The sequence below is a fragment of the Apis dorsata genome, unplaced genomic scaffold (assembly GCF_000469605.1).
Source record: "Apis dorsata unplaced genomic scaffold, Apis dorsata 1.3 scaffold_360, whole genome shotgun sequence".
Classification (NCBI taxonomy): Eukaryota; Metazoa; Arthropoda; class Insecta; order Hymenoptera; family Apidae; genus Apis; species Apis dorsata.
The window spans coordinates 247,342-257,276 of record NW_006263625.1 but is presented as its reverse complement, the minus strand read 5'-3'; the positions used below and the strand labels follow the sequence as shown (position 1 = coordinate 257,276).

Below are 9,935 nucleotides of genomic sequence, written 5' to 3'. Positions count from 1 at the left end.
GCCATCATTCTGTCCCCCTTTTCCCCTTTTGTTTATAATTATCGACACCGGCGCGGAGGGGTAATCGAATCGAGCTGGGAGATCGGAAGTCGTGAACACGATTTGTCGCCGTATACGACGACCGGAATCGTACATCGATCCCTCTGTCACGTCCAGGCCTATAAAAGATGCGTGTGCTCTCGTTGGGCCGACCTTACCGAGAAAATTTACGAGGCTCGGTTTCTTAATTGTGCCTTTATGAAAAAAATTTCCTTTCTCGTAGGAAAGCATTGCATTAGGGAGAAAATTTTAATACGGTTTGTGGATAAATCTTGAGTACACGAAGCGCACTGGAAAGTATAATTAAAATTTTTATGAAAATTCTCTTTTGTGATTGGATTTTTGATCTAATTAAATTATTATTTTTAATTCACACGCAATTTCAATTTTAATTTTTAAAGTGATATTAATAATTTTCACGAAGCTAAATGAGCTATTTAAAAATGAAATAATTCGAATGAATGAAGGTAAAGGATATTTAAGAAGATTTAATGAAATGTTTGTTAACTTGTCAAGTTGAAAAACGTTTAATATATAATATACGATATACGAAGAAGTAAAGGATCTTCAACTTCATTACATTCCCGTTGAAATATTAAAATCGAAAGTAACGGGATAGCGAACAATTTAAACGAAGAAATTCATTAATCATTTAGCTAGAAATTAAGGAAATTATTTTATAATTAAAACCATCGTTTTTTTTAAATACCTTGCCTCTTCTAAAAATTGGTGAAATTGGTTAGGAGGCTCCTTAGAGAGATTAACAATCGACTTATAATAAATTGCACGAATGTCATTGATTAATGTTGAATTTATAAAAACGCGTGGATGTTGGTATTTATAAATCTACACATAAGCGTGCGTTATACTTATCATGGATTTGTTGCTCATAAATCATCTGTTGCATGATTTGTGCGAAACGTAACAGGTATTATCACATAGTTAGATGCTCTTCATACAGGAGAAAATGTAGGAACTATGTATCTCTATTCGTAAGTGTTAAGAAATCTGAAATTACAAAAAAAATTTTAATGTAAAAGACTATTGAAATTTAATACAAAATTTCTAATAACATAATAAAAAAATAAAACTATTATGGACAATTATGGATAATTAATTTACATAACAAAATATAATAGTATACATGACGTTATAATTAATAATTATAGCAATAAAATTTCTCCAAGTACTCTACTTATTAGTTATGGGCTTGTAAATTTAGAAAGAGAGAAAGAAAGAGAATTGATTGGTTTTTAAGTATTCAAATAACCTCGGGAACCCGGGCTATTTTCAAGCTTGTAAACTCTGTGTTTTATGGTCTATATGTCAAAGCCAATTTTGGAATCCATAATGTATATCTTTGCATGGATCCTCCCACAAGAATTCTCAGACGTAACAGACGATAAAAGTATCAATGGAATATCAATATCAACGAGACATCATTTAAATTGCTACCGAATATGGAAAATTACGATATCTCGCGTGTATTTTCGCCATAGTTTCGTTCAATTCGTTAAAATATTATCGATTATTGCCACGTTCATTAATGATTTCAATTTCTTTTGTATCCTTACACAAAGTAATACTGTTGTATATTTCTCGTTTATATTTATAGAAATACTATAAATATTTAAGTGTAATATTTGAATATTTCAATCGTAAATTTCATATTTCATATTAGGAAATTGTATGTATTTTAGAAGTTTAATAGTTTGTCGTAACTTTGTTTCATTTTTTAATATATCATCTTAATATATTTTAAACAATTAATATTTAAATCTTGTAACAAATACAATAATGTATTCTTTATATCTACTGTAAACATTTATAATTTATTAACGAGGAAGAACAAAAAAGAATAGGAAATGACCGCATTCTAACGTTAACGGAACTCGAAGACTTCAGTTTCGTTTCATTTTTGACAGAAAACGGACTGGTGGCCGCACACGAGAGACCACAAGAATCGTAGGAGCCAACCTATTATCAGCCCCGTAAAAACATTACTTTACGATTCCACGAGTCAAAACGAATTTCAAAATTGCATCCGACACCGGTATGCTTGCCCATTTGGCCGTTTCGAAACGTACGTCACGCAGTTTTATTGGAGCTCACTGCATTTTCATAAGAATGCACCTACATATATACCGTAAACGACCATGAACTTCTTTCGAGGGATAAGTTTGTTCCTTATACATTACAGTTTTGTATAATGGATCGCATAAAGGAGACCGATCAAATCCGCTTCGATTTATAGTTTTCGCGCCAATTTAGGGTAGAAACATTTTGCGAAAAAGCTCATGGCTCCCGATTCGATCGATTCCAAGGAAATAAAGGAACCGGTAGCATAACTTCCACGAATTATTCGCACGAATTCGATCGTGTTATCGCATTTACGCCTCATGTTTCAGCAGGCAAACTGGTTATTAAAATTAGGTACGCTCGTTTTTGGAGAAAATTAACTTGTTTTTTAATAGAATGATAGTGATAAATTATGGTAATATGATAATATATATATATATTAATTCTTTATGTGTGTATTATTACATTAATTAAATAACATTAATTAAATAATTTTTTTTTGCTTTGTTCCTATTCGAAGAAGATTAAATATATTTTTTAATAAATTCTTTTTTTTTATGATTATGATATAAAAAAGAAATTTTTATAAATTTGATACCTTGTGTTTCTCCATAAATTGCCTAATACAGTATTTAAAATCGAGGGTGTGCCTTTTGTAACAAATGTCACTGAGCAAGACTTTCGTAAAGGTACTGAATACATCAATATAATCCATAATGATCGTATACAAATAAGATAGGGGGCGATATATTCTTCACTCGTGACTCTGTCTACAAGTTGTCGGACTTGTTGCATACCAGGTGGTCTCGCGAAACAAGATCTTGGCTGTGAGATTGCCTCGAAAATGCTTTCATTGGCTAATTGAAATGGTTATCGACATGATATATACTGTGTGAATAATAACTCGTAACAAATCTAGGCGTGAACAGTGCAGAAATTGGATATCGGACAGTCTCTGTCACAGTATTTACTATCATCGAATAATTTATCAACCTTCATGAACGAAATTGAAAAACATTAATTGTAAATATCCTTTATATCCTAGAATTTTCGAAGTGAAGAAAATGAAAATTACTTGTTTTAATTCTGTCAATCATATTCTGCAAAGAAAAAACAGTTGAAAACAGGCATAGCAAATCTTACACTTACATTAAAATAATTACTGCTTATCAACCAACATGTTTCATACAAGCAATTTACATAATTGTACGGCCAATCTTTCAAGTGTCATTTGTAGAACATTGAATCTGCCTTCTTCTGAATTTGTTTTAGTCGCGTCATATTTGTAATTTTTCTTATTTTTTTCCAAGTCTCCGATGAAATGCAATGCAATTTTATGTATGCAAATAAAAAGGAGAAGAAAATATGCTGTGATGTTGATTCATTGCATGAAAAGTAGTTAAATTAATAAAACAATCACTTAATTTTTTATTTTTCTTTGATACACTAAATTATCTTAATTCTAAAACAAAGGAATAATTTTAGTTATAAAATAAAAAATATATATATATATAAATTACACAATTGTAATTGTAGAAACAAATTTGATGATTAAATTTGAAAATAGTGCAAAATTGAGCAAACGACGAGCAATGCAAAAATGCAATTAGTTTTTTATATATATCCGTATTTCAAGATGCATGAATTGATAATGAACCATGTGCGAGAAATGTATTTCCCAAATCTGTTTTGAAACAAGTGAAATAAATTGAAACGAGTGAAATATTTGCTTCTTTTTTCCATTGACAAAAAAAATTGAGTTCCCTTTCTTTCATGATATATGTCACTTTCACATAAGTGGATAAGTAATTCTGTAGAAATATCAAACAATTCCTTTTCAAATTAATTTCACTTACTATCTTTTTAACGTATAGTATTAAAAAGACAAGTAATATTTAAAATACATAGAGATTTAAATATAAATTAAAAATTTCTAAACTTGATTCTACAACAATTAATATAACCAAGCGTTTAATATAACCAAAAAATATTATATCACGATTTCGGAAACACCCTATATGTGACGCGACAATCAACGTGTTAAACGAGCGTTGCAGACGAACAAGAAAAAGTAGTTGATATCGGAGGCAACGAGAACATAAATCCCGTAGGAACGGGAAACGCGAACATTTACGATTGTCCCGTGCTTCGAGCGTCATGAACGGAGACAAACACATAACGACGCACACGGCATCTTGGAAACGACAGCAGCGCCACGGTGCGGCAATCAGTAAGCGAATAATGAATTAGAGGAATGGCCTTTTGATAGGGTAATTTCGAGGGTAGGCTGACACGGGGTTGGCGAGTCGACCATTCCCAGGGCTGTTACGTCTAGACGTATCCGTGCTTGAACCATTTCGACTTTCAGGTGTCCGTAATTATCCTCCATATGGTTTGCGCCATGGTGCACGTATCCACCCGCACCGCTTAAACCCACCTTTCAGCTTCATTCCCTATAATTTTCGAAATTCACCCCTGATTTACGATTCTTGCCCGAATTGTATATGAACGATTCACCCGTCCAATATCAAAGTCGTTCCATAATGAACTTTCAATTTAAAATTTCGATTTTCGATTCGATTATTCACGAGAAAAGATTCTTCACGATTCTTCGAGTTTTCTATTCGATTATTCGCGCTGGATCTTCCATATCGATCTTTGTTAAATCGATTGCATGATCTTGCTATCAATTAACTTTCGAGAGTAAGAATTAAAGAGAATATGGTTAAATTTACGAAAGAGAATAAAATTTTTTATTTGCAGAAATGAAAAATAGAAGAGAGTTAGAATTATTTTTTGAGCATAGAAGAATTTTAAAAGTTTGTGAATAAAAACATTTAAGCAACGAATGTGGGTTTGAATAATAATTTTATAATATTAGGTTAGTATAAATGAAATTCTTAACAAAACTTTAATTAACTATGCTTTTACCGGTTACTTATTTTACTTAACTTGAAAATATCAGAAAAAGTAAATTTGGACTGGAATATAACGAATAATCATTCTTTTTTTTTCGTTGAAATGTATCGATGAAATCATTATTGGTTTAATTCCAGAGCTCTTGGCCGTACCGAAGATGGGTATATATGGACAAGGGAGGCTTGCACAAATGCGAAAAATTCAGGGCTTTTGGAGAGAAAGCAGGCAAGAGCGTGCAGAGCCACGCCAGATGTGATGCCGAGCTTGGTACAAGCGGCGAGGGATACTTCAACAGTATGTCAGCAAACATTTCGACACCGTAGATGGAATTGTAGTAGCATCGAGCGTGCACCAGATTATACGCCTGAATTACTTACTGGTATGTTCTATATTGAAATGCATTTTTTATTTAACATCTTGAAGATCTTTATGAGACTAACCTCAAGGGTCATCTAAGATTCTATTTCGTCAGACATTAACGTGAAAAATGATATTGAATCATAGATAGATAGATATCGATGAGATTTCTTGTTGAAATATAGAATGTGATTGGTGTAATATGTAACAAGATTGAAAGGAATGAGAAAGAAAGATTAATCGTCTTGTTAATAATAAATATATTTTTTTAGGTTATGGAAAAAATAAATATTTAAATATTTTATTATTTACTTATATATATTTTTCTTCAGTTTCTGGTTATTTTGAACTTTGAATTAAATGTAATATAATATTATTACAGCATAATAAATTAATATAATAATTTCTATTATAAATTACTTTTGTCTACGTTGCACATATAAATTATGACAATGATTTGATATAGTTCGAAGCGTTATATTAAGTTTTCGTAATTTATTTGTTTCATTAATGCATGAACAAGCAGATCAGAGAAAGTGAACAACTGACATTCGCAAACTGACACGAACATGTCTCTAACATTAAATTTTTTTCATTCAGAAATCATACTACCTATCATTGTCATAACTCACTTCCTATATATATATATGTACATAAATGAAAGTTAAATCATGATTTTTTTCAATATTTTTTTATTTGCTACAATACTTAACACAATATTTAACATAAAGTTATTATGTTTATTTACAATAAAAAATCATTTATCTTGAAAAATTATTCAATTTGAAAAACAATTAATTTTGATAACCACAAAAGCAGTTATATACATATAAAAAAAGACATAACTTTAAAATAAGTATTCTTTAAGGTATTTCACAATAAATAGGAAGACCTTGAAGAAGCGGCTCAATTAGTAGTCATTATCTAACCAGTGCTTCCTTTTCTTTCTTCTACCTCTTACCAGCAATGTCGGATTAAATGTTCCCATTTGACGATAATTATATTATAAATAAAAATGTTCCTGGGCAAGAGGATATCCTTCATTAATGAGAAAACCGAGAAGCTCGTCATGAGTTTCGGAGTGGTGATGAAAAACACACGGTTCCTCAATAAGTATCGGAGGAGCAGAAAAGCCGCCCTTTCGCTACTGCTATGCTAATCAGCTTTCCTTCAATTATTTCAAACCGGTTACGAGCAGAAGAGAGACCATGAATGCGACCTCTAAAAGGCACCACGGACCATACTATTACCGACTTTATTCGGGACCGTTCGAGAGATTCGACTTCTTACCTCGTTAATTGCCCATTTCGAAGATTTCTTATTAGAAAATCGCGGCATCGTCGCTTCGATCTTCGATTCACGACATTTTACTAATCAATAAAGCCTAGGTAACAAATTCTTACATAACAAAAATAAAATACGACGCAAATTTGTTAAGAAAATTATTTAGAGAGCAAATTGTACAATGTCTGTTACGAAGGTGATAATATTTTGATTTAATTTCATTTTTTTATTCAAATAATTAAAAAGTTATATTTCATTAACTTTATTAACTTAATGCAATAATAAAAAATAAGAATGAAATGAAAAATATAAGAAAAATGTTTTGTTTTCTTATAATAGGAACCAGGGAACAAGCATTCGTATATGCAATGTCAGCAGCAGCTGCAGTTTGGAGGTTAGCGAGAGGATGCGCTCTGGGCAGTCTTGCAGCATGTTCCTGTGCCACACCACCACGAAGGGAGCCTCCATCACCTTCTGCCTTGATCTCACCTTCATCTTTCACTGCGACATCTGTCTCTTTTGGAACATTGTCTGCCAGAAATTCTTTCAAATGGGGCGGTTGCGGCGATGACGTTAGATCGGCGTCCAGAATGGCCAAGAGGTTTCTCCAAGGCGCAACGCCTCCAGGCACAGGTGCAACCGCGAAGTTTATGCACGCTGTTAACATGCACAACAACCGAGCGGGTCGAAGGGTAATCGAAATAATTGAATACTGATATAAAAAAAAAGGGGGCATTTATTGATATTAATGAAACAACTTTTCAGTGATATTTTTTTCGTTTGCACGAAATTTTAATATAATATTATTTGCATTATATGTATAATTTCTGAATATATGGTATGTAAAAGTAATTTTTATATCAAAAACACCAAAATTTGTTTTTTATTTTCTTCCAAGTTTGTCAATTAAAGTTTATCTTTATGCATTATAAGGCAGTGGAACAATCCTTGACCCTTGAATGTAAGTGTCATGGAGTATCTGGATCATGCAGTGTACGTACCTGTTGGAGAGGGCTTGGTTCTTCAGGGCCGGCAGCAGCAGGAAGTCGTTTGCTTCGAAGATATGCAACTGCAGCAGAAGTACGACCAAGATCAGGAGGCAGATTACCACCCTTGTATCATCACGATAATCTATTATACACCACTAAAAGTCCAGACTATTGTCTTCCCGACAAGAAGAGAGGAAGTCTTGGAACTGTTGGCAGGTAAATTTTTCATTTTTATTTATTTATTTATTTTTTTAACTAACATTGTAAAACCGGTTTCACGCTAACAGTTTACAGTAATTATTTTGTTAATATATGACAGTTGCACGTTCTTATTTTTCTTTTTATACCACAAGCGATTTCACTTAGACTCAACTGTTCACTAGATTTACTGTTCAACTTATTGAATCTCCTGTTTTTCTTATTTAGTTGTCACGTTTATAATTCTGAAATTGACGCAATAAATGAAAGTATGAAATTTTAAAATTATTATAGGATTTACAGTATTATAAGTATATTTTATGCAATCATTTTATATATTTCAAAAATCAATTGCATAATTGCATCTTTGTCAAATATTATATCAAAAATTATTATAACGATTTCAGCAAATTTTTGTTATGTAAATAAACTAAAAGAAATACATAATTTACATGAATATACGAGTTAATTTGAATAAGAAGATAGAAGTTATTCAATCATTTGACTTATTCATAACTTCCAAGAAAAATTCAATTCAAATTCAAAGTTTCAGAAAAATTCTAAACTTTACAGAAATATAATTCAGAAATAATATCTACAATTATTTCAGATGATGATTATTTCAAATGAAAGTCTACAATTATTTTGAATCATTTAAACAAATAAAATAAATAGATAAATACATTTTGGATGAATTAAACAACATATAGAAATGAATGGAGATAGTCCTTTCGTTATTTTAAAGAAATAAGCAAAGAAATAATTATCATCAAGCAAAAATAAATTCAGTGTCCTTGATTTACTTATATTTATATATTTATGCAGCAAATAATTTTGGTTTAAAATGATTTCAAATTTTAATACGAATACCTTGTCATTGATTTTCTTATCCTTTTAATGTAGTCAGATGTTATCGCCTTACATTCGTCAGAGACTTTATTCGATTCGTTAGCAAAGAACATGTAAAACAAGCATCTCATAGATAGGTGAATGGAATTAATTATACTAGTTCAATTTATCAAAGATTTTACTAACAACTAGTTTTATAACATTTTATAAAATTTATAACATAATATGTTTACATCAGAAAAATAAAGAATATTATGAAATGCTTTCAATATTTTAAATTCCATTAAATTCTATGAACTAGAAATCAAAGAAATTTATAGTATAATTTATATTATTCACATTATAAAGAACATACAATCGATTCTAAAATCGATAATCGTGTGTTGACATATAATTGTATGACAAATTTATATTAATACCTTTCTTATTTATTTTTTATTTTATCCATAACAATGTTCGTGATTGTTAACTTAAAAGAAGAAAAATGGATGACACTTGCAGAAGTTTTGAATATATAAGTGACATTTAGAATGAATGACGTACAATATTGCAGAACATATTCCATTGCTAAATTTAGTAGCATACGTATTTATTCATAACTGGTAATATAATATCTGATGAAGTATATAATGTATTTAAAATATGCATTAAAATCGTCTCAACAGCATGGTGGATTACAGTTGAAAGAGATAAAGGAATATAATTTCTTTTTAATTAAAAAAAAAAGAAAAAAAACTTGAGAACATAGCGAAACAGTTTCATAAAGAGGAACATAAAACGAGAGGAAAAAAAATGGAATTGCGCAGCATTTTGGTAATCGAAAGTTCATGAACCTTTGACCAAGATTCTTTCTTTTGTCGCCAATCATCGAAGTTCGTTCCCTTTTTACCGCGCACTCGATCGATGAATCTTTCATAAGACTCGCTTGAATACGTTTCACCGGAGTATACATTTGTGTCCCTGATTACTTTTACTTTTTCTTACTTTAATACCAAATTGTAATAAAATTTTATAACGCTAAAAAATGCTAATGATTTTTTTTTTTCTTTTTAATGAATTTCGCAGATAACTTTATTATAATATCCTTTAACATATTTCTTCTTTAATATATATAATATAATATTGAAATAATATAATAATTGTAATAATAATATTGAAAAATATTTTTATTCGTATGAAAAATTTGAAGAAAATTATTTTTCAAACTAAAAGAAGAATTTT

At 30.4% G+C, this 9,935-nt stretch overlaps 1 protein-coding gene and 2 long non-coding RNA genes across 3 annotated transcripts in view; 1 reads left to right on the top strand and 2 right to left on the bottom strand.

Annotated features, from left to right (window-relative positions):
- Positions 1-911: 911 nt before the first annotated feature.
- On the bottom strand, positions 912-1,760 carry LOC102674973. Its single transcript, XR_422189.2, has 2 exons — positions 1,235-1,760; positions 912-1,047 (listed from the first exon to the last, which is right to left on the bottom strand). It is a non-coding gene; the product is annotated as an uncharacterized LOC102674973 (long non-coding RNA).
- Positions 1,761-1,904: 144 nt separating this feature from the next.
- LOC102675050 (protein Wnt-11b-2-like) overlaps positions 1,905-9,935 on the top strand; it is an 11,755-nt gene continuing 3,724 nt past the window's right edge. The window contains exons 1-5 of the mRNA XM_006618596.2: positions 1,905-1,910; positions 2,294-2,472; positions 5,175-5,416; positions 7,018-7,370; positions 7,612-7,883. Coding sequence (XP_006618659.2) covers positions 1,905-1,910; positions 2,294-2,472; positions 5,175-5,416; positions 7,018-7,370; positions 7,612-7,883 — 1,052 coding nt within the window. The remainder of the gene's footprint in view (positions 1,911-2,293; positions 2,473-5,174; positions 5,417-7,017; positions 7,371-7,611; positions 7,884-9,935) is intronic.
- Positions 2,658-3,577, bottom strand: LOC116185988. The gene is made up of 2 exons (XR_004150893.1): positions 3,297-3,577; positions 2,658-3,218 (listed from the first exon to the last, which is right to left on the bottom strand). It is a non-coding gene; the product is annotated as an uncharacterized LOC116185988 (long non-coding RNA).